Raw genomic sequence first — 26,311 nt, forward strand, 5'->3', positions numbered from 1 at the left:
TTGGCGACGAGGAGGGCGGACGCTAGCCACGCGTGCCGCTGATAACAGAAAAACCCCGGAAAGAAGAAGGGAACTGCCCATGTGGAGGGCACCCCTCCGGGGAAGCGGCGCCGGCCGCTGAGAGGCCCGCGGGGCGTGTGCTGTGCCCCGGGCCTATGGATCCAAGAGAAGGTGACCGGGAGCCCACCCCGCACCTCTCTTACCTGCTGCAAGCCGCCCTGCCGTGGCGGTGCCCCCGAGGAAAAGCAGCGGACCGACCAGAGCCCACCTGTGCCGGTCGCAACCGAGCGCCACGTGGAGGCGTGGCCCCAAGTGCCCAGGAGTAAGCGGACCGACCGGAGCCCACCCGCGTCGGCCCACCCACGAAGTGAAAAGGCCCGTCGGCCGAAGGTGAGCCCGTGACCATAGCACTGAAAGCGGAGCCCACCCGCAACGGTCAATTCTGTTTAATGGCGGCCGCCTGGTAGCGCCGCCCGGGACATGCAAAGCGGAGCCCACCCGCTATACATATAAACTGTGCCCCCAAACAGTGCGAGGGGTGCCCAACAGTGTCCCTGTACCAAAGCAAGATTCGCGGAGCCCACCCGCGGCCTGCCTGCAGCGACGTCGGCCGCAACTGCCCCGTAATAAAGCAAGGCTCGCGGAGCCCACCCGCGGCCTGCATGCAGCCACCTCTGCCCAGCCGCGCAGCGTCTGATTAAACCTGCCTCGGCGGTGGGGAAAGGAGCCCGCAGCGTGAGGAGAGCTGTAGGGCTCTTAATTGAAGTAAGCAGAGTCCACCCGCGTTTGCCCCGCAGCGAAGCGCCATATGCCCCAACAGTGAAGGGACAATGATCGACTGCGGAGCGTACGCAGTGTATGGGGATCTGCAGGGCACTCAGAAATCAAAGCGGAACCCACCCGCATCAAGGAACGGCACCAGCCCCCCCTGCGAGGCCGTGAAGAGTGAAGGCCAGCTGCGAGGGGAGAATCGCAAACTGCTCTCCCGCCTCACCGGAGTGGACAAGATTGCAAAAGGTGACCCATCCCCGCCGCGCAGGGTGCGATCTTCAGGCGAGCTGCAGCGGCGGGGTGAAAGACTGATAAAGCCGCACCCGGCCAGGGCCACTAAAATTAAAAGGACAAGCAGGAAACACAACTGCCAATAACACGCAGCCCCAGCACGGAAAGAAGAATCCACCCGCATTCGCCACGAGGCCCCTCACCCCACAAACCACATTCGGCGCCAGCGCATAAGCCCGGTGTAACCACTGCAATAAATGAGGAACCAAAGCGGAGCCCACCCGCTGAAATAGGAGCCCGGTGTCTGTGCCCCAAAACCCCCCGGCTGAATTTGAGCGCCACTCCGCTGCACAGAACAGTGCACCACTGAAATAAGAGACTTACCAGCGGAGACATGGCAAGAATCCCACCAATCTGACAAGAAGGACCGGGAGCTAAGCAGTGAGGTCCTTGCAACGGAATACGAACCCTGCAGCAGATAAAACAAACTTCCGAGGCTGGAAGGAGTGAGAGCTCCCCTGCCATCTAGTGGCCACAATACACTAGTGCAGCCCATGCTTGAAAAACAACAAGCACTGCCAGAGGAGAGGAACAAGACAAAAGAGCACCCGTGAGTAGGAAGGACCTACTTGGCAGGGACCAGCAAAGGAAAGGACTCCAGTGTACAAGCAAGCCTGCAGCAACCAGACACGCCAGGAGACAGCGCAGGAACGCGCCAGAAGCAAAGCATTGCGCAGGACAGCGCAAAGGGTGAAGGAACCCCAATGCCACAGAACAGCACTGCGCAAGAACGCGCAAGGAGTGAAGGAACTCCACACCTCAGGACCGAACAGCACTGCGCAGAAATGCGCACGGAGTGAAGGAACTCCACGCCACCATGACCGAGTAACGCAGGGATTGCGTCCTCGGAGACCTGTCAGTAGGTCACAGCGAAGATGACTTGCCAGAAAGTCACCGCCAGATCCTGACCAGTCAGATGGTCACCCGGAAAAGAAAGGAAAGAAGACGCGGACCAGTCAGTTGGTCGCCCGAAAGGAAAGGAAGAAGCTGACCAGTCAGATAGTCGCCCGGAAAGAAAAGGAAGAAGCTGACCAGTCAGATGGTCGCCCGGAAAGAAAAGGAGAAGATGACCAGTCAGATGGTCGCCCGGAAAGAGAAGGAGAAGATGCCCAGTCAGATGGTCGCCCGGAAAGAAAAGGAGAAGATGACCAGTCAGATGGTCGCCCGGAAAGAAAAGGAGAAGATGACCTGCCAGAAGGTCAAGACTGCGAAGACATGCCAGAAGGTCAAAGCTAAAGTAACTGAATAGTCTGACATGAAGACCGACGTGAAGTTCAAGAAGAGGTCCATGGACGGGACCCAGAAGAGGTCTGATAACACCGACCCGAAGTAAAGGAGGAGCGGCAGGAAGAAAGGTGCGATGCCTGGTTTTGGTCATCGAAGAAGAGAAGGCGTGTCCTAAGGGTAGGACACAACTAGGGAGACACGTGTGGAGTGCACGCCACACGGTGATGGCCTGGGTAGTGAAGATAAGAAAAGGGACCGACCACGTCGTGAAAGGAATGGAGAAGAAGAAGGGTAGTGAGTGCCACGGTGCCACTAGAAATCACAGTCAACACACACACACACACACACACCAGAAGAAGAAGATGGTGACCTGCACTAGAACACTAAAGTGCATTGAAGAACAAGGCCTGGCATGAACACCGACGGCACCAGTCAAAGATATCCACCTACGAGCCATCCATCCAGGTGGCGATCGCAGAAGAGGGCAAGTTTGGACTGTTGACAACTATTTACCTTTGGGGTTGAGCGGAAGATTGGAGGGCGAGAGTGCTCACACTTCCGGCTGAGGAACTGACCACTCCACACCAACCCGTGGCAGCCCAAGAAGCAAAGGCCTCAAGGGACTCTGGTGGCAGCAAGTCCCACAAGAGAGACAGGTCCACAACTGTGCGTCTGCAAGACCCACGGAGAGGAAAGCTTCATGTGCAATAAAAGAGTCGACAGCGTAACCTTCAGGTGGAACTAGGACACAACGGTGAAGATCGTGGAGCGCCCCACTCACGGCCCGAAGGCTATGGTGGAGCAACATGAGCGAAAACACCAGTCCAGTGGAAACCTGGCAAAGAGGTCCTCCCGGACATCTTGTGAGAGAGGAATACCGGCGAGAGGGGCATCCTAGTGAGAGGGATGTATGCACCTACTCCTTTCATCTGCCCAGAAATACTTTGAAGCCTGCCCAGAGACATCACCAAGGACCAGGACTGAAGAGGAGAACCGAGAAGACAAACAATACTCGGATCATGTCACACTTCTCTCTAACTACCAACTTGTCACCAGTGGTGCCAAGCAAAGGCAAGAACGAGAACAACGTCCAGGCGGTGCAGACCGAAGATAGGACCCGCCGAAAAACGGCAAACCATGCCACAGGGACTCATGAGTCCTGGATACAGCAACTACACCATCTGCGACCTGCAATCCACCAAAGAGACTCACTTCAAATCATAAAGTCCAGTGTTATATTGTATGTACATTTTCTTTCCCACAGGTTGAACTTTGTCGTGGGGTTTCGTGGGGTTTGCGAACTGCACTTTTTCTCCCACAGGTTGGACTTTCTTTTGTTTTCATTTTCCCCCAAGTTTGGGAGGGATGTAGTGACCCAGAGTCAGTCAGCAGTCTAGTGTTTTGTATGCCAGCACACTGAACACCCACCCACCACTGATGTCACCGGTCAGGTGACACAGCTTTAATAAAAGGGGCCGAGCCCATGTGCTCAAGGCCAGTTGTACCATGTAGCCCACTGTGTCTGCGTCAGTCCTTTCCAGCAATGAGGGCCCAGGGCCCCCAACATTACACTAATAAACCTTAAAAGAATCCTGAGAGATATTTTATCCTACTCGCACGATCTGGTATGTAGTCTTGCTCGAAGACGGACTAGTATCTCGTCCGTCTCTTGTGCGCTGTATTTAGCCACATGCAAATCCGGAGGTGTTCCTCGGCAGCTCCGTCTGGCCGCAGTGTGGAACTGTCGGCATGTTATAATCTGTATGTTGGTGTGCAAGGGCTTGATACTAAACAGTGTATGTGGGCTATGAATGCCTATGTTATTTTCCGAGCGCACGTCAGATGCTGAGATCTAGATGAGGAAGGTGCTATGATTATAAGCAGGAATTCACTTGATTATTATGTATAATGCTTCATCACTGTAAATGTTGTTATAAGTGCACCATATGCCGATGTTTATACTTTGTGTAACAGGAAAAAATTAAAATGCAATAAAGATATTTAAAAAAAGTTTTTAACCTGTTCACTACTGTTGCACTGGACATAAAGCTATGCTAAGAGGCACGTCTAGTATTGTCTTTTATCTTCTCAATGTTTGCATTGTTCTACGGTGCTGTATGTGAAAGTAGAATTGCTTTCCGATGTGTTATTGCCCCCTCGCCTATAACCTAAATTAGAATGTTTCATTTGTACAATAAATACGACTTGCTTGAATTAGCTGATCTACAGTGTCCGGATTGTCTTGCAAACATGGTTTTAGCATTTAATAATGTTGAACTTTAACAAGGTTTATTTTAATAACACTTAACAAAAAGTCTTATTTTCTCTTAAGAATGGGTTTGAAACCTAGGACTTCATGCTTTGAGAAATCTGCCTCCATGCTTTCTTTACTGATGTTTCCACAAATATTATCACTAGCCCTGAATTCAAATGTTTGCTACAGTTGTTCTTAAAGATGGTACTCTTCACCTATGAATCAATAGGTCACACTTTACAATGATTCTTCTGTGAGAAATCATTAGTCTGGTGCTCGAACTTTAACTTGTGGCTTCTATTCCAGTATCTTAAGCCGTTATCTGCACCCATTGCTAAAGATAAATTGTTATGGCGAAAATCGGGTGTCCGAGGAACCTAGAAGTTTTTAACTGGAACAAATCTGATTTCCACCCTAGTAAAAAAGCATGTTGGTAGCAGGGTGTGCTCGCGTACCTTGCGTTTTCTTTTTTACATCTCTATAATGTGTCAACCTGGTTGAGGTTTAGTTTGTAGCAATTTACATGGCTTGATTCATTCAAAGACTAACAAGTCCTTCGCAGAGAGCAATATTTTATATTTCACTTTAAGAATTTAAATTTCTTTTACTGCGATAATGAACAGTATGAGATCCCCTTATAGGCTTCAGTTGGATCACAAACCACACCATTGGTACATATCACTTAAGTTGAGATGGCAAACAAAGTGCTACAAAATTGTCTCTCCCAAGAAAAATAAGACCGAGACCGAGATAATGCCATTGCAGGCAATTGAAACCTAGTTGAACATTAAGGTCATATATCTGTCCATCGTATTTTCATGTTTCTTACCAAATTAGATCTTTTGACCGCAGAATATTGTTAGACCCATACCTCTCCAAAATTATTCCTGTTTGGTCCTGATGAACTACCTCCAGTTTTTTTAACCTCAGTTTGGACATCATTTTATTGTGTTAGTAAAGAGTTTAGTGGTTCTTTCCCCTCACGCTATGAATGGGTTTGTATGTTTTTGGAAAGATTTAAAAGGGCACATCATTGGGTGGCTCTTTGGGGTCTACTTTGCATCTCTCCAGGAAGGTTTGATGATTCCATGCTTCAAAAGGATGATCATGATTCCTGTAATAAATGTAATATTCACGAATTCGATGATGCCTTGAGCTATCATTGTTAAGAATTCCTTGATGCATGATTGTGTGCACAAGTAAATGTTTTTGCAATCTGTTCATTGAATGTCATACAAGTATTCAGTATACTGTTAAAAGCAGTATTGATGCCCATTATAGAAACACTGAACATTACTTATTGGCTTTAACAGGAAGTAATGATCAAATACACCCAACACACAAGTTACTTACCTTCAGTAACAATGTATCTGTAAGAAACATTGTGAGAAGTTAGCCTGGCATATGATGTCCACTAATCTAGTGGGCACCTTGCACCAGTCTAAACGACCCTTATTGATGGTGGTTGTAAAGTCAACCTTATAGACAAGCTATCCTAGTGGTAGCATGGACCAGCAGTCGTAGGCTAAAATTTCAGAGAGCATGTGAAGCCAGCTGTTTTACCATATATAATCCCTTGAATACCAAATGAAAGGACACCACACAAGGTATATATCAAATATATATGTATTTATTTCTAACACAACCCCTCTGGACTCTGAGGTCAGAGATCGAAATACATCACAAGTTACTCATTAAGCATACTATAAGTTGCACAAATACAATTCTGCCCTAGGGGCCTCACGAATCATATACTGAGTAAGTGGTATAAGGACCACTTCAGGAATAGTGAATAGGCCTAGGGCCTAGGGAATCGCTCGGGCTACACTACAGAACCAAAGGTTAGGAAGTAGGAGACCCATGGGAGACGCGTGCAGTGTGGGAACACAGTCGCGAGTTACCATAGAGTTATAATGGGAACGTAAAAGTTACAAAGTAGTTGATTAAGGACACTTCCGGATGGACTACGGTAAAACCCTTTTAAACTAGGACACTTCGAGAGTCAACACCCACGGGAGCACCGGAGTACTCGAGTTACCTCACCCAGGGAAGCCGGGTGCATAGGTGTCTTTTCGTGTCGGGTTTCGTCGCTGTTTCCTATGGAGAGCTGCCAAGAAGTGCTGCAGGCGACCAGGAGAAAAGTGTCCGGGTGGATCCAAGGGTGGATTGAAGATGAGAAGAACCTGAAAGCAGAGGGGACAGAGTCTGGGTCACTGGCCAGTGACCAGGAAGGAACCAGGCGATGTCGAGTGTTTCAGGTGAAGAAGGTGAAGCTCGTCTCTGCAGCCACGAGGACAAGGAGGCATCGACGACAACCAGGAGCTGGATTCGAGCTGTCCCACGAAGGATCTAGTTGACTGCGGTGTCGGTATCTGGATTGGACCCAACAAGCCTTGGCAAACGCAATCCACGCAGAAAGGGAAGATGGGCTTCAGTTCAGAGCAGCAAGGTCTGGGGAGCTTCTCCTTTGCAGGGAAGCTGGAGCAAGCCTGGAGCAACCAGGAAAGCGAAGTAGTTTCAAAAGGAAGTCTTCGGAGGGCTAACTAGCCAACGGGCTAGCAACCGGGAAGACGTGTCGAGCTGAAATGCAAGAGCAGGCCCCACACGGCACTCGTGGAGTGTGGAGGGCTGAGCTTCGGTGCAAATAGCGCTCGGGTCTGGGGCTTCTCAAACCCCAATGCACAACTGCGAGGGTGCCTCGGTAGTTGCACTGTTAGCAAAATTCAGGATGTCCAGGGTGTCCGGTCACACGTCTCTCGTGTCCGCCACGGGTCTCAGCTTTGATGTGGATCGGAGTCGGAGAAGTCTGGAAGTCCAGAAGTCCAGTTCCTGAGTTGCCTGTTTGCACAGGGTGGTCACTCCTTGACAACAAGGGAGATGTCTTCAGTCTTCTAGTTGGTAAAGAACGTCGAAGGTCCAAGAGTTTCGTTTCAGAGTTTCAGTCCAGGATAATCTAATGTCTCTAGACACAGCTCCTATCTTTATACTGATTTAGGGGCTGGATTACCTGCTAGGTCCCTCCTATGGGTGGACCCTGAGAAGGGGGTGGTTACACCCCTTTCCCTTTGTCCAGTTTCGCACCAGAGCGGGGCTGGAGTGCCCCAGCAATTGGTTTGAACCGGGCTATGCATGGAGCACCTTGTGTGCCCCAGGCAGTGTCTGGAAAAGCAGCTTTCCATTCAACCCACCCTACCCCAATACACTACAGGCTGTCTGGGGAGGTGCTAGCACCTCCATCGACAGGAAACCTATTGTCCAGGCCTCCCTTACTGGAGTTTCGTCCAGCTGCAAGAGGTCAGACTTGTGTCTATGGCAGCAGCATCCATTTTTTTGATGCTGAGGCTCTGTTTAACTTTAACCGGGTAAAGCTGTAACTACATGTCTTCTCCCTCTAGATCGGTGGAATCCTACCCCCGCCTCCAGAACTGGTGGGGGTGGGGGGGGTAGTATTCCAAAGTGTTTGACACCTTACAGGACATGTTTTGATAAAGCCAAACCAAAGTTAGCATTAACCGCGAGGATTATAATGCACTTAAGAGTATATGGTATGGCTATAGCAGAACAGCTATAAGGACATGGTTCCAAAAGCTGCAGAGGGGCTCAGCTCATGCTAGGACACCCTCTCACATAAAACCAAGCACTCTGCCTCCAGGATTGTCGAGGCCTACCATAGAAGTGACTTATAGGTGCATATGTGTCTATATATAAGGTAGATATAGATATACTATATCTAAGTAAGGGGTGATTACACCACCTTACCCAAGCTCAGTGATCAGCATGTGGTGTCAGTTTGGATGGCCTGCCAGGGGTGGCATAATACATGCTGCAGCCCCTGGTAGGCCTTGGATGCACCTACGCCCTGGGTACCTATGGTACACTATACAGGGGCTCACAAAGGTGACCCATTACCCAATCAGGTATGTACCTAAAGTACGTCGTATCAATTTAGAGAGAGAACAGCTGGGCTGTGGGTCTGATTAGCAGGCCCACAGCCACACTAAAGTCGGAAAACCAGAGAATCACAGCAAAAAGTGGGGGTGACCATAGGAAGCAGACCCTACTCTCCTACACACATTAGTTATAGATTTCTTACCTTAGAATTACCCCCAGGCGTCAGACTGGATCCGGAAAGCTTTTTTGTCAGCAGTACCTCTGTGCGTCTGAAGGTGGCGTCAGTCGGCTCCGCGTCCGTCGTCAAAGATGTGGTCGCCGGGATGACGTAGCGATAGCTACTTAGACGCCACCCTCGCGCGCTGACGTCAGTTCTGTACACGACTTTCCGTGCCTGAAACGCAGAGCCATGCAAGACACTGACCATTGGTGCACAAAACTAGGGCCCTGAAAGGGTGTCCTTAACCCTAGAAATCAGTTTGCAGAACGGGGAGGATGGACAGGACGGTAAGGAATCTATAACTAACTAATGTTTCTTACAGATATATCATTACCAAAAGTAAGTTACTTGTGCATCTGAAAGAAACACGTTAGTTATAGATTCCTTACCTTTTAATAGATCCCCCTGCAATTCCAACCCCGGTGGAGGATCTAGGAACCAAGATCACACCAGAAAATCCTGGAGGACAGAATAGCCAAAGAAGCTGTTTCTCCGGACTTGGCTGCCCAGTCAGTAGTGTTTGGTGAACGTGTGCAGGGATGCCCACGTGGCTGCCTGACAGATGTCATTCAGATGAACTTCCCTTCCCAAGGCAGTAGTGGCTGCCGTCGCCCTGGTAAAATGAACGCTAAGCCCGGCTTGGGGGTCCTTTTTAGCTAGAGAGTAACAAGCCGTAATACATAACACAACCCATCGAGAAATGGTCCATTTATGTATGGCCCGACCCTTCTTTGCACCCACGTAACCAACAAAAAGTTGATCATCCACCCGGAACTACTTTGGGCAGGCCAGATAGAAGAGCGCACGTTTTGGCTCCAGACGGAGCCTCTCTTCTTCCTTTGAAGGATGCGGAGGCGGAAAGGAGGAGGCAAAGTAATGGTCTGCCCGATGTGGAAGGCAGTGACCACCTTAGTAAGAAAGGAGAGCCAACTTTTCCGGATGAACAGACAAGAAAGGAGGTTTTGAAGAAAAAGCCTGGAGCTCAGTCACCCTTCCAGCAGAAGTGATGGCTACCAGGAAAGCAGTTTTAAGAGTCAGTAGATGTAAAAGACAGTTATGGAGCGGCTCACAGGGAACGCACATTAAAAAAGTGAGCACAAGATTCAAGTCCCACTGAGGCATAACGAAATGGATTGGAAGAAAAAGGTGTGTTAATCCTTTAAAGAAATGGTTAACTACCGGGGACTTGAAAAGAGAAGGCTGATCTGCAGTCGAAGGAAAGCAGATATGGCCAAAAGGTAGCCCTTGATAGTGCCCAGAGCAGAGCCCTGCTGGGCTAAAGAGCGAAGGAACAAAAGTACTTTAGAGAGAGGGGCAGAAAGGGGATCTACAGCCTTTGCTGAGCACCATGTCACAAATTTGTTCCACCTGCAGGCGGGTACCATCTTTGTGGAGGGACGCCTGGCTGCGAAGAGTACATCACAGACTTTGGGAGGCAGGTCAAAAGACCTCAACTGCCGCCACTCAATGTCCACGCAAGGAGGTGGAGACTGGACAGGTTTGAGTGGAGGACCGTTCCTTGCTCCTGCGACAAAAGATCCTCCCGAAGAGGCACTCTAATCGGTGGCCAGGTTTAGCAGCTCGGGATACCAGACTCTTCATGCCCAATCCGGGGCCACAAGAATGACTTGGGCCCGGTCGCACCTGATCTTCTTCAGCACTCTGGGCAGAAGTGATATAGGAGGAAAGGCATACAACAGACCGCAACTCCACTCGCGACGAAAAGCGTCACCGAGCGAGTGCCACTTTGGAAATTCCAACGCGCAGAATTGCTGACATTGCGTGTTCTCTTCGGTGGGGAATAGATCTAACCAAGGCTCTGACCACCGCTGAAAGAGACCTTGCACTACCTCCAAGTGAGGAGGCCAATCGTGATCCATCATGCACCTGCGGCTGAGTTTGTCAGCCCTGGTGTTCAGAGAACATTCCAGGTGGTGAACGACCAAGGAAATGCCTTGATGTTCCAGCCATGTCCAGAGGCGGAGGGCCTCCTGACATAGTGTCCACGACCCCAGCCCTGCCCTGTTTGTTGTAGTACCACATGGCGGTGATGTTGTCCGTGAACACCTGCACTACTCTTTCCCGGACAGAAGAAAGGAATGCCTGCAGTGAAAGCCAAATCGCCCGGAGCTCCAGAAGGTTGATGTGAAGCCCGGACTCGACCAGAGGCCTCTGATCTCCGCCTCTTCGAGGTGGGCATCCCATCCCAGAAGGGAGGCATCCGTCACCACAGTGTGGTCTGGTTGGGGAAGGGAGAGGGCTCTGCTACTGATCCAATCCTGGTTTGTAAGCCACCACTGCAGTTGTCGAGCAGTGCCCTCCGAGATCTGAACGCAATCGAACAGATTCCCCTGATGCTGCGCCCACTGGAAATTCAGAGCCGGCATATGCCACCTGGCATGATCGATCAGCAGGATGCAGGAAGCCAGGAGGCCCAGCAGCCTCAGGGTCATCCTGACCGAAACCCGGGACAGAGGCTGAAAGATCGGAATTCTAGCCTGAATATCCCGGAATCGCTGTTAGGGAGGATAGACCCAAAACTGCGTCATATCCAGAACACCTCCGATGAAGAGGAGCTTCTGAGAGGGGATCAGGTGTGACTTCGGCACATTGATGGAGAACCCCAGCATATGCAGGAGGTCGGCCGTAGTCTGGAGGTGGGAGACCATTGCTTGGGGCAAGTCCGCCTTCAACAGCCAGTCGTCGAGATAGGGGAAGACTGAAACCCCTGATCTGCGCAGATGAGCTGCAACCACCGCCATCACTTTTGTGAACACTCGAGAGAGGCTCTGGTAAGGCCAAAGGGGAGCACGGTGAACTGAAAATGTTCATGGCCTTCCGTGAACCGCAGGTAACGCCGGTGGGCCGGCAGGACGGGGATGTGAAAATAAGCGTCCTTCAAGTCCAACGCTACCATCCAGTCGTGCAGGTCGAGGGCAGACAAGACCTGAGCAAGCATCAACATTTTGAACTTCTTCTTCCGGAGGAAGCGATTGATATCCCTGAGGTCCAAGATGGGATGCAGGCCCTTGTCCTTCTTGGGAACCAGAAAGTAGTGGAAATAACAACCTCAACCTACTTCTGGGACAGGAACACTCTTGATGGCTCCCTTGGCCAAGAGAGGCTTCCCTTCCTGCTGGAGAGGTGCCAGATGATACTCCGACATGCGGTGAGAGCGCGGTGGCATGGCTGGAGGGGTAGCCTCGAAGGGGAGAGGACTAACCCCTTTGGACTATTTGCAAAACTCACCTGTCCGAAGTGATGGTGCGCCAGTGGGGGAGGTAATGGCGAATCCTGCGCACACTGGCGTCTGATGGGCCTGAAAGGTCGGACTAGGAGGGTTTGGAGGTTGCTGCAGAGGCGGGTTGGTGGACTGGCATGCCCCCGGAACCTTGCTGGTTGTTTCCAGGTCCCCGGCTGCGCAACTTGCTGCGGCCTGTGGCCCTGGGTGGGACGTAGCTGGGCACCTCTTCCGTAGCAACGAAAGGGGCGAAAGGCAGACTGCGCCGGATGGCTGGAGAGGCCCAAGGACTTGGCTGTAGCCCATGAGTACTTAAAGCGCTCTAGGGCGTTGTCTGCTTTGTCGCCAAAAAGGCGACGGACATCAAAGGGCATGTCCATCAGAGTGTTCTGGACATCCCCTGAAAAGCCAATGGACCTCATCCAGGCGTAGCGATACTGACGTTGATATGGTCCTGCCCAGAGAGTCGGCGGTGTCCAGCCCACAACGGATTATTAACCTTGCTGCATCTCTCCCGGTGGCGACAGCCTGGGAGAGCACTGCCCGGGTCTCCTCCAGACACTGAGGCAGCACTTGTGCCTCCGTATCCCACACTGAGTGCGAATAACGGCCCAAGAGACATGCAGTGTTTACAGACCGCAGTCCTAAGCTGGCCGAAGAGAATATTTTCTTGCCAAGATGGTCCAGCTTCTTGGATTCCCTTTCCCGGTGGAGCGGTAGGAAAGGCGCTTTTGGAGGTGGAGGCTTGGACTACCAAGCTCTCCAGGGTGGGGTGTTGGGAGAAGAAAGTGGGGTCGCCCGGAGCCAGGCGGTGGCGTCTGGCGATCATCAGGTCCACGGGACCCCATGCCCAAAAGGACATTGGGGAGTGCCTCATTAAACAGCAGCAGGGGCTCCGAAGAGCTTGCCACCGGTTGAAGCACTTCATTCAAGATGTTAGTCCTGACCACCACCGTAGGAAGCTGGAGGTTGAGAACCTCGGCCGCCATACGCAACATCACAGCGTATGACGCTCCCTCCTCCGTAGCCATGTTAGGAGGAGACAACTTGCCAAGGTCGGGTGAAGTGTCAAGACCACTGGCCTACCCCAGTTCCTCTCTCCAGTCCTGCTCAGTATCTAGCTGGTCAGTTATAGGGTCACCTGACCTCTCCCAGTTCACCTCACCCTCCTCTGGCTGCCAATCTAGCTGAAAATGGCCAGGGTGGAACACTGGGACAAAAGTACCCATCGGCGCCGGTCAGGCGTCAATCGAAGCCAGTCTGGCTCCAGTTCCACGTCAGGAGCCTGCGGCGCCTGGGCCGGAGCCGTCGGCAGCAAAGACCTAGGTCCCCCAATCAAGTCTGCGGGGCCTGAAGGTGCTCCGGCGGGGTCGGTTCACCCAAAGATTGCATGCATCGCCTCGTAGAACGTACGAAGCTGGGCGGGAGTCGCTCCGGGTCCCAGAAAGAGAGGGAAGCTCTGAGTTAACTCTTTGGGCTCCCGTGCGGAAATGCGGGTGTGGCACCACCCGCGTGCCTCCCCGGATCGGCCCACCGACTAGGAGAAGTCGAAGAGACGATGCTTCTTCGACTTCTTCTTATGCTTCGACTTACCCGACCCCGAGTGCGAAGACTTCGATGATTTGGAACCGGAGTGACGATGGCTCCGCGACCGGTCCCTCGACCTCGTTCCCAACCGGAACCTCGAACGGCACGGAGCCGACTGTCGGCGTTCAAGCAGCTTTTGGGACCGTTCCTGCAAAGCCTTCGGCGTCAACAGCTGACAGTCGGAGCATGACTTGGAGTCGTGGTCGCGCTCCAAGCAAAAGAGGCACTCGCGGTGCGGATCCGTCACTGTAATCAACCGATTACAGGAGCCGCAGGCCTTGAAACTGGGCATCCCTTGTGCACCTTTTCGGAGTCGGAGACTCGAAACAAGAAGTCAACAAAAGTCGAGAAAAACGTTGTCAAAAAACGACTGAGGTACCGCTTTTCCCGGATCTGCGCTGGCTGGCACGGAAAAAGAAATAACTGACAGCGCGCGAGGGCGGCGTCTAAGTAGCTGCCGTGATGTCATCCCAGCGACCACCACCACGACGACTGACGCAGAGCCGACCGACGCCACCTTCTGACACGCAAATGTACTGCTGACGAAAAAGCTTTCCTGATCCAGTCTGACGCGTGGGGGTAATTCTAAGGTAAGGAATCTATAACTAACGTGTTTTTTTCAGATAGTCCCTCTTCACATCTATGACAGGACTAGGGTGGTGGGCATGGTGGAGTGAATGAAGTGAGAGGGATGCAAGGTGGCGGAACACAAAATAGTAAGTATACACTGAAGGTTTTCAAAAGTATATAGCAAGTGAGATGCGTCCTTCTGTGCCTCTAGAAGGGTGAATCTGAACTTTGTATTGAAGACTGAGGAAGTGACCAATATCGCAAACCTCTCTGGAAAGGATATACATTAAACAATAATGGAGTTACTGCTTACATGATTACGCTGCATTAACTTATAGGTGTCATCTGCTTGTTCTTGTTATCTGTACATTGACTACGTGCATCATTTTAGAACTTGTTTGATTGCTTTATTCTTATTTGTGACCATCACAAGTTCCCACGTTGTGTTGTCTGTGTATGTAAATTCAGGTAGCTTCGGATTTTCTGTTGTCTGTTCAAATGCTTCATTGTTTATCCGTTTTAGGTTACAAAATGCTAGCAGCTTCTCGTTTTGGTATCTTTTGCAATGTGGGCTTCTTTTGTGGTCTGCATTAGCTAGTTTGTGGAGAACTAGTGCACCTTTGTAGGAAAAGGATTTCTTCCCCCGAACCAACAATTATACATGTATCCTTTTTAACCTGCACATGGCATCTAAATTTCGGTTCTGGGCATCTTGCTTTGAAGGCCAAGCGAAGACCGGAGAAGATCTGGTTTCTGTCAATGCATCATTGAAAGGCAGTAAGTTTGGGGTCGAACTATTTCAAACATGAAGTGAACTAAGAAAGGTAATTGACCATGGTCAAGGCATCTTCCTCCTTTTTGCGTGAAAAAAAGTCATATTAACGCAGAGATCTTTCTTGAGGGTGCTTATGTAAACAAGTAGGAGAGATAGCCTTGCTCTTTCAATGCTTGATAAAACTTTGTCAGCATTTCTAATTATTTGATAGCTGCTATAGGTTAAAGTTTACCTGCAGTCACAGGAGTTGTCTGGCTTCTTTTGTTGCCTTGGCATGTAAGAACCTTAACGTGTTTAACTTTGATTTTTCTTTCAACTCCAGAAAAGATCGCAAGATGGCCCTAATTCAACTGGGATCAGTGGAAGAAGCAATTCTGGCCCTTATAGAGCTCCATAATCATGACTTGGGAGAAAGTCACCACCTCAGAGTTTCCTTCTCAAAATCCACAATCTGACTTTTCTGTGAACATTCCTTTCAAGACTGGACTCCGTTTAAGTACCTTTTTCAGACAGAGACTGACGCAGCTAAGAACACCTCTGCCTCTTAAAAACTCTGAATTTGATATTCCATATATCCACAAACACAGAATCATGTAATTATCTTGTCACGCTAAAATGAAGTCCGCCAACGAGTGGTCAACCCTCAAATCTAAGCCACAGTTATTGTCCTGAGGTGACCTTCAATAGAAATGGTTGCTTTGGCAGTCAAATTTGCTTGTCAGCGATCAGTTTTAGAGACTGCATTTTTATTTCCTGTACAAAATCAGCCATGCACAACATTTTTAAGATCATGAGAATGTTTGCTATGAATGTTTCCATGTTTCGATTGTATTTATTTTTGTCTTGCATCTTCTGGCTGTATAGTCGTCCGAATTGGAAATCAGCCACTTAAGGAAACAAAAATCTTGTGATGGCTAGGATTTCAAGGCATTAGATATGTACATATACTGCCTTAAAATGAATGACTTGTTTAGCACTACTTCTTGATGCTTATATTTGTTGTGCAATAATCTAAAAATACGCATGAGTTTATTTTACTCGGAAAAAATAACTTATGGGCTGGCATTCCGGGTACTTTTACATTTTCGAATTTTTAATCTTCTGACAAATTGTCTAATTTAGGACACACCGTCAACTTTACTTTGTTAGATTTCAGTGTATTTGTATGAAGAATCTCAAACATACCATAAGTTTGCTAAATGTTATCATTGATGCAATGACCCAAAATATTTCTGATTATGGTCTTTATGCTGTAATTGTTTACTCCCTAAGTCTCGTACTGAAGCCTCACCTATGCCAGTCATTGGACAGCACTGGAAGCAGTGATAAGTAGGTTGTGTAAAATGAGAAACTTTTTTTACACTAGGGGTTCAGATGTTTTAATTGTAAGCTCTTGCATCATGGCAGGTGTATTGACCAAACATTGGAGGCTTAGCTTTTGAGAAAAGAAGACTTTTCCTGGATCAAAAGTAGACATGAATGTTGGTTAGTTTCTGCTTTCACTCTTTGCAAAGGAGGTGAAGTTACCTCTGGAGTTTCATGTTTCAAGTTTCATTGAAATGCATGTATCTGTTAATGCTGAAACATCAACCCTACAGATATTAAGCTATTATCTGAAACTTTTCCCAGAAGCCATACTTCTTTAGTCCCTATGTGGCAGGTGACAGATGTGCCCGAACTAGTGCCTGCCTGTTGTTGCAAGCAAAGACAGGATTCTGATGATGCATTCCATCCCGTGTAGTCATGTAAACTTTCGTTTTAAGCTAATAATTGATTGACCAAAGTGTATTTTTTTATTTTGATTTGCACCCATAAACGTTCTCCAATACATTTTTGGTAACATTTTAATTTTGGAGATAAACCTTTAAAGGACCAAACAGTCCATATTCCGTGAAAGATCTTTAAATATTCCCGTTGAAAAGTTTACAGTCTTAAGGAAACTATTCAAATCTGTCACATGGGTTGATAGATTTGTCAAGAAATATTTTTGGTAAGGTGTGTAATCAAAAGAACATCAACACCGAAAGGTTTTTTTTTGTACCACTATACTCTCATACTTAGATCAGAATTACTGTGTATTTACTTAATTTCTTATTATGTGCCTTACTCTGTGATTTTAATGAAACAATAGGTTAGGTTTTTATCTAAAGTATCTTTAAAAACTGTATTGTGGGCTTGGTGAGTGAGTGATTTATTTTCTTGTCTTTTTGGTTTTTAATTGTTCTTTTAATGGTTTTCAATATGGCATAGTCTTGTTAATATTATTTTTTTTGCTATTGGTGCAGAGGAGCATTAAAAGAAACGCAGGTCAATTGGTATACATCTGATAGGTCTCTTACAAATGACATTGAATGGTAGTCAGCTGACACATGTTGGATGGAAGATGAAATTACATTTTAGCAGATGTATCTAGTCTGTAAACTGTTTGAATATCTCAGGATTGTCTTTCTTTTTCCTTAGCACTGAGCATTCAATACAAGAACAGTGTAGAAAGTTTAGTACCCTGCTAATCATCGTTGAATGTTGGTTGGCTCTTGCTAAGCCCCTAAGAAAAAGCTGATCACTAATGTAGAGCGGGGCTGAATGTAGGTGTTTGCTTGCTTTACATGTTATTAGCTTGTCACAGAATGTTGTGGTTCATTTAAATTTGTTCGTTTTTGCTTAATTTATCTCACGTTCATAAGGGCAACAAGTGCTCCCGCAGCCCCAATGGTGCAGGGTCATTCCCACTCCTAGAGTAAAGAGTCTTTTCCTGATGCGTCAAACTCTTTGCAGCAGAACAGAACATTACTATCATTAAAACTGCAGGTCCTATATCTTGGCAACAGTCCAGCAGCTCCCAGACATAACTGCTGCTTGAAATGGGGACTCGGGGTAACACGCCTCTGTTTGGACAGTTTTGCTGGGGGTGGAGGGACTCTAAGGGAACCCAACGATATTTTACAGGCACCCCAAAAAAGTTGCTTTATGATAATGAAATCATATGTGTGGCCAGAAATGTAATACGATGTGTAATGAGTGAGGCGTGTCTTTATGGGGACAGTAGATCAGTTTCAAACAAGACCGTAAGACATGCCCATGCCTTAATCTAGTTGTAGAATTCAGGGTAGCTATAGTCTGTGTAAATCGCCATAGACTATGTATGAATCCCAACTACAGCACAGCAAGTGCTGTAAAGTTATTACTCTAGCTGCACTGCAAGTAGCTTGTTTTAATGTGAAATAGGCCTGTTCTGTTTAGTTTTTTCAGTTCTAGCCTAGCTATCAGAAGATACTGAAGCACAACTTGGATTCAGTCTGTTAAGAAGGGCAGGAAGTGTTTTTCTTCTCTGGGTCTGTATTTCTACCAAATGCTTTTTCTTTTCTTTTGTAACCTGCTAACTTTCCCTTTCCCTGGCCTTTTCACCTGGATAACAAAGAGCTTGGTTCCTCCCATACGTCATAGCCACTTCTCATTCTGAATGGTAAACAGTTAGGTGCCGTAGTCTGTAGAAAGCACGGCATAGACCACTGTCGCACATCAGTGTATGAGGCTAGCACACATTTCCTTCAAGCACAATTTTGGATGTAATTTTGAGTCATTGTAACATAAGGAAGTGTTGGAAACATAGCGGATCATGGCGCATTCTCTAACCGTTCCAGGACAATGTTACATTATGCTCTCTTCATTAAATGGGGGCAGTGATTCAGGTTTTAAAACCTTATTGCACTTTACAAATTACTTCAAAGGTATACAAGGAAGAGTGCACATGTTGCATTTAAGTGGGGGAGGACCAGATACAAATGCATTTTTCAACTTGGATGTAGTATACGAAGCCTTGCTACCTGACATTATTGGTTAAGATTTTCTTCATATGATAATCACAACAGCAGTTAAAAGTAGAATGTAAACCTACATATTGCAGTAGAGCAATAAATGTCCAGGCATAGAGAGAAAAGAGTATTGAGATTGTGTTGAAACAGCATAGTATTGATATCTCGCTTGCTTTGGTGGTCTTGTTTGGAACGCATGTTTGTGTTGTGGAGACCTACGTTTAGTATGTCTCATGCGTTCCTGTGATTGTGAGGCAAAGGAGATTACAGTGGACTTCAGGTTTGGCAAGTTATCCATCGCTCAGCTCTGTTTCTGTCTTTCATGATAGTGTAATTTGTGATTTTCTGTATTTCGTTATCCATTTTGTTGGTCTGTATTGCTAGTGCTGTTAATTATGTATTACTGAGGGGGAAGAATTCCTAGCTTTGAAATAAGGTGTTGTTCTCATGTGGTTTCTCTGTAGAATCTAACAATACTCAAAATATTTCTTATTATAATAATGAATTTGAGAATGACATTTGTGTTTTTTTAAGTTTCACTTCTCACTTTGCCTTCTTCTTTGAGGGGAACTAAAGGAACAAAACTTTACTTCACAACTAAACTTACTTTACAGTCAGCAACAGCATCTCTTGTCAACCTTGCATAAACTTGCCTGCCACCCTTTTTCACTTTAATGTGCACTTGCAAGAGCACAAGGAAGCACAGCGGGGGGTTGAGGGGGGGGTTGAGGGTCAGTTGGTTGGAGATCATGAATGTGGTTGTTAGGGGTAGTTTGTGGCAGACATTGGTATTGATTCCACTTTCCTTCCTGTGGCAGACCCCAGAATTGGCAATCACCCAAAAAATAAAAAAATAAGAAAATGTATCATCTCAACACAAATCTTAAAGGTAAATGGGGAAGAGGTACTGAAATGCCCTGGAGCCACTCAGCAAGGCGGTTCTTCTGTAGCTGCTTTAAGGTATTTTTTTAAGGTCATCTTGGAGAACTTAAAATCGCCTTTGCCCAAGCAAGAATTCTATGACAATACAAAGAGATCAGCCTTGGTTTATAGATTGCCGATATTATGATCTTGCCACATAACATTCACAAAGGGAGTATGGGATTCACATGATAGACTTAGATTTTATACAAGAACTCATCTGATCATGTATTCTTTCGTTCAGCTATAAAATCCCAGATGTGCTCATCAGAGGTCATTCTCTCGTGATGTTGGCAAATGGTGACGTTTTGTGCCACAGTCTTTTCAAATGAAACCTAATTTTTGGGACTTGTTCTGCCCTCTTCAAAGTTGACTATGGAGTTGAACATCGCACTGAAGCATTTTTTCATTTTTTTATGTTTTGTTTGTTGCTGGCATTAGCGTTACTGTCAGGCATTACATGTTTTTTTCCTTTTAAACTTACAAAAAACGGACGTCGAAAACAGGAACTACAGCACATTCTTACATTTTATATTGTAAGGTCTGACAATACTAAATTAGGCTTGATTTAAAAGGAAATAGCAATCTGTCGCCAGAATAGCTATTTATACCAAGAGTATGCTCTTGTTGTTTCCAGTCTTAAATCATTGGATTCAGGCAAGTAGGACATAGAGAAATTTTAAAGTTTAAAGATGTGTAGGGATATCGTTTTCTTTCAGGTGTTTATGGAGGAAAAACAAAACTGGACCAAAGTATGTGCCTTCAATAGTCTTTACTGTAACTTTCTGTTAAATATCTGCATCATGTTGATAGTCTTGTTTCAAGTAAATGCGTGCCCTGTTTGAAAAAACGTGTCCACTCTCCATTGTAGTGAATTGTTCTTCTTATAAGTTGTCTCAATTCCTCTCGTGCAACTCTTCTCTCTTTTACACCTCCCAGGCACCTTAAAGCAAGTAGTGCATTCTCTGCTTGAGATTTTCCATCCCTGGATAGCCACCTCTCATATATTTGTAAAACTAGAAGTTTAGCTCACTGACTGTGCCCTGAGCAAAGGTCATCTTCGGAAAATGCGACAGTTTGGTTATTATTGGCCGCTCTTCCTTGTTCACTACTGGAAAGGAACCACCTATACACGTCAGACTAGAAGCTGCCCTTAAATAGTGGCTTTGTACCTTTGTTTAAATGGGTCCCTCGTGTTCATGAGCCCATGACATACCATACATCTGTCACCCTACCTGTGTGTTACTAATGTTGTTAGAAGAGCACCCTATTTGTTCCACTAATGTGTGCTTATAATTTAGAGTTCATGGTTATGCATATACACAAGTGAGGGTTTTTCATTCTCCTACAAGGCTTTCCTCATTCACAGCCTCCCTTTAAGTAACCCTTATTTTTGGAAAAAATTGTTTTAAAAATTGTATTCATAGCATATGTGGTGACTATAGTCACTACAAATAAAATATTTAAATACCACTTTGAATGACTATTAATGGTTTAAATGCCATATGAGCGTCTCGGTCACAGTACGATCAAAATATGTAGGGTGCATCATGTACAAACCTGCAACACCTTGTAATGTTCAACTCCTACCTTTTCATACAGCCTTGTGCCTATAAGGCTCTGTGCACTATAAGCCCTGCCCGCTAACAAACCAGTAATTATTTTTCAGTAGAGACAAAATCTTGTGGTATTTTGCTCCTCTACCAGAGCAGTCTCCTTATTTTCAACCGAGCAGGCTTGTCCTCCTGATGCCCTCTTGCACAATTGTATTGTGACAACCTTGATTTTTTTAATTTTATTTTTGTGGTTGATCAAAGTTTGTAGGGCCTTTACGTTTATTTGTATTTGTTTTTATTTTAAAGTGATCTTTACAGCTTTTATGCTGCTCTCTTGGTGACTCACAGTACACCTGCACCTGGTGAAAAGGGATACAGAAGATACTTTAATTATCCTGGATTACGACCTTCCTCAAATATACAATTTGGCAGCACTCAAGTGCCCGCTTCACAAGATCTGGTGCAGCATCAGTGGCTCTCCAACATTATGTGCCAATACTGGACTGCTCCTTTCCCCTTGTGCTGTCATTTGTTTCCCCACCTTCATTCTTTCTCCCAACTTGATGTTTCCTTTGGCCAGAAAGTCTTAGGAAACATGAACGTTTTGATTTCTATTTCTGCACGCTTTCTTGCAACCTTCCAATTCTTTTCATCTGTACTTTGCCTACAAGGTGACCATGGATGGCGAGGAGCTGAACAAAGTATTGTTGATTAAGGTGGTCCCTAAATCTTGCCCCCCTAACCTAAAATTCACATCACTGTCTCTGCAATCCCTAATGAAATATGCTCTTCTTCCAAGATATCATCAATTAAACCCCTGATTAGAAACAACTGGGGAAGCAGAGATTGTGGGCTGTGACCTTGCAAATAAAAGGAACGCAGACGTGTAGGATGATCCTTAAAAACTTCAAAGGATACAGTTTCTCTTTTTAATATCAATTTTTGGCCTAAATGATTGGAGCAGCAATAATCCCAATCAGTTGTGAAAGAGGGAGAGCAAGGTCTTAAACTGATGTTTTATTAGCTCTTTTTAGAGAACCATGCAAGCAAAAAATGCAGAACAGTATCCCTAATTTAGAGATGGCCAGAATGCAGAGTAACCGTTTTTTCACATCTTATGCATTAGCTGCTTTATTTAGTTTTATTTGATAGTTGGGTGGGTTTGCAACATTTTCACCTACGTTACACGTTCGCCCTATTCCCTGTTCAAATATCATGAGTAGTGACTACCCCCCACCCGCGCCCAATTAGTTTGTGTTGTATAAAACAGGCCACTTTTATGGCATGCTCTGTATTTGCCGCTTTCAAGGTGTCTTGCCTGATGGAGTGGCAGACAACTATTCTTTTTAAGGCAAAGACCAGCAACACAAGCCGTTAGTGAAAGCTAGTCCTGGCTCCGTACTGCCAGAAGTTGCTTCATATCGAACTGAATGAGCTTAATGTTTGTGGTGTATCAATATAAATAAATTTCCAAGTCATTTTGGCATTGGGGTATTCGTGTTTGAGTCTGGGCTGGGGCGTTTATTATTTTAGAATTTTGCAATATTACCCACTGTTTGTAAACAAATCTGTTCAGGTCCGGTCTCTGCTCACAGGAGCAAAAGTCACAATGTTTCATAAATACACATTTTTGTATTAAAATGTTGCCTCATTGCACCAACCAAAGACTATCTGTTACTGGTTTCACTGAGAAATGTTGTGTATTAACGTTTCTTTTGTGTTTCCATTGCAAAAGGAGACTATACAGAGTGGCCTTTTTTTCCTCATTTCTTTGATCAGCCAGTGGACCAATTTCAGAGTCACCTGGGGAAACATGGGTGTAGTGGGAGAGAATGAAATAAAGAGAACCAAATGTTAAGGAATATTATGGGAAAGTGAACATTATCAGTACTGTAACCCTAAATATGTATATGGCTAGAGGGGCCTCTGGAACACACTCCGTTTGTTTTACAGACTGTCCGTAAAATTTCCTTTTTTTTCAGTTGGTAAGAATGTGCACCTGACACAAGTAAATGCTGTAAATATTTGTAACAGTTTTTTTACCAGGCAAAAAGGGTTTCGGGAACAAGTTAAAGTAAAAGTGTTTTTATAAGAAAACAAAAAAAACACATTTGTCTTGTATATTTTGATAAGCAACAGAACCAGCTTTGATTTGTAAAGCAGTTTGTGACATTGCAAATTGGGAAAGGATTACTTGTGTCTGTTGAGATGACATGTTATAAATGCAAAGAGAAGATTAAATATTAAAGAAACATATTTTCTAACGGTGTAGTGCATGGTTAATTTAAGTTTATGTAAACTGTATTTCATTCCTTTTTCAGTTTGTGTATCTGCTGAGTATTACTTCACTATCTATACTTAATCTTTTCCTAACAACACTGGTTGTTGTAGCATGCCTTTTAATAAATGTCATTACATCTGTACTCTCTTAAATTTCCCTGTGTTCTTGTCTGTTGCTTTGGGTTTCCCTTTGTCTTTCAATTGTCAATCTAACGTCTTACTTCTGACTATTTCATTGTTTGTTATCCTTTAGCCTGTTTGGACACTCTTACACTTTTTCTCTTTCCATTTTAAATGCACTGGGGTATTTTCTCAATGTACTGTTTTTTCTGCATTCTACGGAGTCACAACCTACCTAACCTATAAAGCACTCCCTCCCCTCCCCCCCCCCCCCCCACCCCACCCGCTGGGTATGCAACATAAATCATTTTGATTATATGGATACTGGAAAAAACACGAATTCTCTTTGTTTGTTGGCAAAATACGGTATTTCAGACTACAAAAAATAAAATGCAGCATTTGACAAAGCCAACATGTCCGGTTGGTCTGTGACAAAATAGGTACAGGGTGGTACCATCTTTCCACACATGTGAAATTGGGAAGTGACTTGCTGCTTAACCTGTGGCACAGGGAAGCAATATACTCATTAGTGCTGCCAACAGACCGCTACAAACAGCTGTAGCAAAACGCTAAAAAAGACTAGCAGCAGTGCTATAAAGGTACAGTATTAGACAATTGGAATTTTCAGGATAAATGTGGAATGGCAGCCATGCTTCTCAAAACACAGCTGCCAAGAGTAGCAGATGCTGGTCTGTAGCGACTAATTGGCATCCTTCTAGAATGCTGTCAGGAGCAGCGGTAGCAGAGAAAGTTATTTGATTGAGATAATGTTCGAGTCTTGCTAACACTCTCTGCATATGCATCCCCTAGTGGGCAACAGCTGGATCAGCATTCAGACAAGAGGCTGTGTGTTCTGTAATCTCCCTGAACAGGTTATGTATGGCCATAACACCCGGTCAAAACCTGCACCATGGGATGAGAACCTCACCAATACTCAAATACCATCAATGGTATTGGACCCATCTGGAGATGGTAATTTGCAAGAAGAGTCTCTTTATTTTTGTGTAGAGCTGCTGGCTGTCTACACAGGTAATAGTAAAGTCAACACAGTAGGATGTTCTAGGGCCTTGGGCTATCACCAGCCAAAAGCAACTGGTTAAGAGTGAATGTTCCCCTGTGGGTAGAGAGGGGCAGTGGGCTTCAAAGCACTTCAGTGTCCTGGCAATTTAAAGAAGCTTTGTGAAATCAAGGGTTGATAACACAATGGGGTCCTGCTAACAAAAAGGATCAAACAAGAGGTAGGTTAAACCTCTATACCCTTGCTCCTTTTTCCCAACTCCATTTGTTTGTGTAACCAAGGGTCATTTTCTGCGTTGTGCTGTTGATTATCGCTGTGTATTTTCCCAAGGCCCTCCTGTGTAAAGTTCCACCAATACCTAGTCTGAATGTTGGCAACTTCCGTGAAGAATTGGTTCTGTTAGAAATTATGTTTCTGGTTGGCAGGGTTATGCACCCTGTCGAAGCAGGAACCACCACTCTAGTCAGGCAAAGCTAGATACAAACTAAAAGATAACCTGTTCACATCCTCTGGAAGTTTAGCACAGAGAAGTAAGGCACATCTAACAAGGAAATGTGTAAAGTATTTGTTTAACACCTTGGGTGCTATAGCTTTTCCCCTCCTGTGCTGATAGTTTGATAATCCCATTGTTCATGACAAGGTCAGCTCGTCATTAGCACAGCTCCAGTGTGCCTCATGACGAGCTGAGCTCGTCATGAGCATGGAAGGGGTTAACACGCACACAGTAACACAATAAATACACCACAAAACAATACTCCACACAGGTTTAGAAAAATAGATCATAATATTCTGAACAAAACAAGACCAAAACAATAAACGAGTACAAGTTGAGATATGAATTTATTAAAATCATGAGTGTAAAATAGCACTTAAAGGCAATAGCGTTGTAGGGGTTACCTAAGGTCACGCTGGACTCTGGCAAAGTCAATAGTTCAGGCCGGCTGCGATGGAGCGCAGGTTGGCTACAGGACCCACGCAGGCCCTGGTGAGTAAAGTACCTTATCCTGGTCGCAACAGCGAGATGCGGGGTGCAGTCGAGCAATATGTCGATCTCGCTGTGATGACCAGCCGCCGAGATGCATTGGTTCCGAAGTGCGATATGCTGGGTTTCTTCACACAGTCCTTCCCTCACAGCAGTCCATAGAGGAGTCCTTTAAGCAGCACAGCAGTCCTTCTGACAAAATGCAGTTGTAGTTCCAGAAGTGTCTAATTTCAGGGGGTCAGAGACTCCGTACTTATACTCAAATGTGCCTTTAAAGCGGGGGTGACTTCAAAGAGTGGTCTTTGAACTGCACAAGTATCCTTTCAACTCAGCCCTTTCTCCAGACTAGCTACGGGGGAGGGATAAATCGGTCCTTTGTGTAGGGACCCCATCTGTGCAGCACCTAACCTTAACATGCTCACATATGCATCCCAGTAGGTAGATAGTACCACTATGGCAAACATAGTGATGTGGCCCATTCCACCCATTGGGTCTGACTTTTGTCCCCAACCCAAGGAAAACATACTCCATTTGGATAGTAACCAACAGAGGCTACGAACAGCTGTCAGTGTCAAGAGCCAGGCCCCTAGCAATCCAGGGGTCTCTGTCCTCTGTGGTTTCTCAGCTTGCAGGGCAATAGCCCCATGTGCCTTGCAACTTTTTCCACCTCCCACCAGTTCACAGGTGGTATCCTGCATCTTCAGGGTCTCTACCCTTGTGTTGAACAGGAGTCTGAGTGAGTCCTTCCTCCCCCTGCACCTCCATCTGGGGTTCTGTACCCTCCTTTTGGGAGTG

General features: G+C 46.1%; 1 protein-coding gene across 1 annotated transcript in view; it reads left to right on the plus strand.

The window, feature by feature from the left end:
* Positions 1-23,380, plus strand: part of PTBP3 (polypyrimidine tract binding protein 3) — a 634,697-nt gene extending 611,317 nt beyond the window's left edge. Inside the window, exon 14 of the mRNA XM_078676642.1 lies at positions 15,150-23,380. Coding sequence (XP_078532768.1) covers positions 15,150-15,282 — 133 coding nt within the window. The 3' untranslated portion in view covers positions 15,283-23,380. The remainder of the gene's footprint in view (positions 1-15,149) is intronic.
* The last annotated feature ends 2,931 nt before the right edge of the window (positions 23,381-26,311 follow it).

Source organism: Lissotriton helveticus, chromosome 2_1 (assembly GCF_964261635.1).
Source record: "Lissotriton helveticus chromosome 2_1, aLisHel1.1, whole genome shotgun sequence".
In the NCBI taxonomy this organism is placed as follows: domain Eukaryota; kingdom Metazoa; phylum Chordata; class Amphibia; order Caudata; family Salamandridae; genus Lissotriton; species Lissotriton helveticus.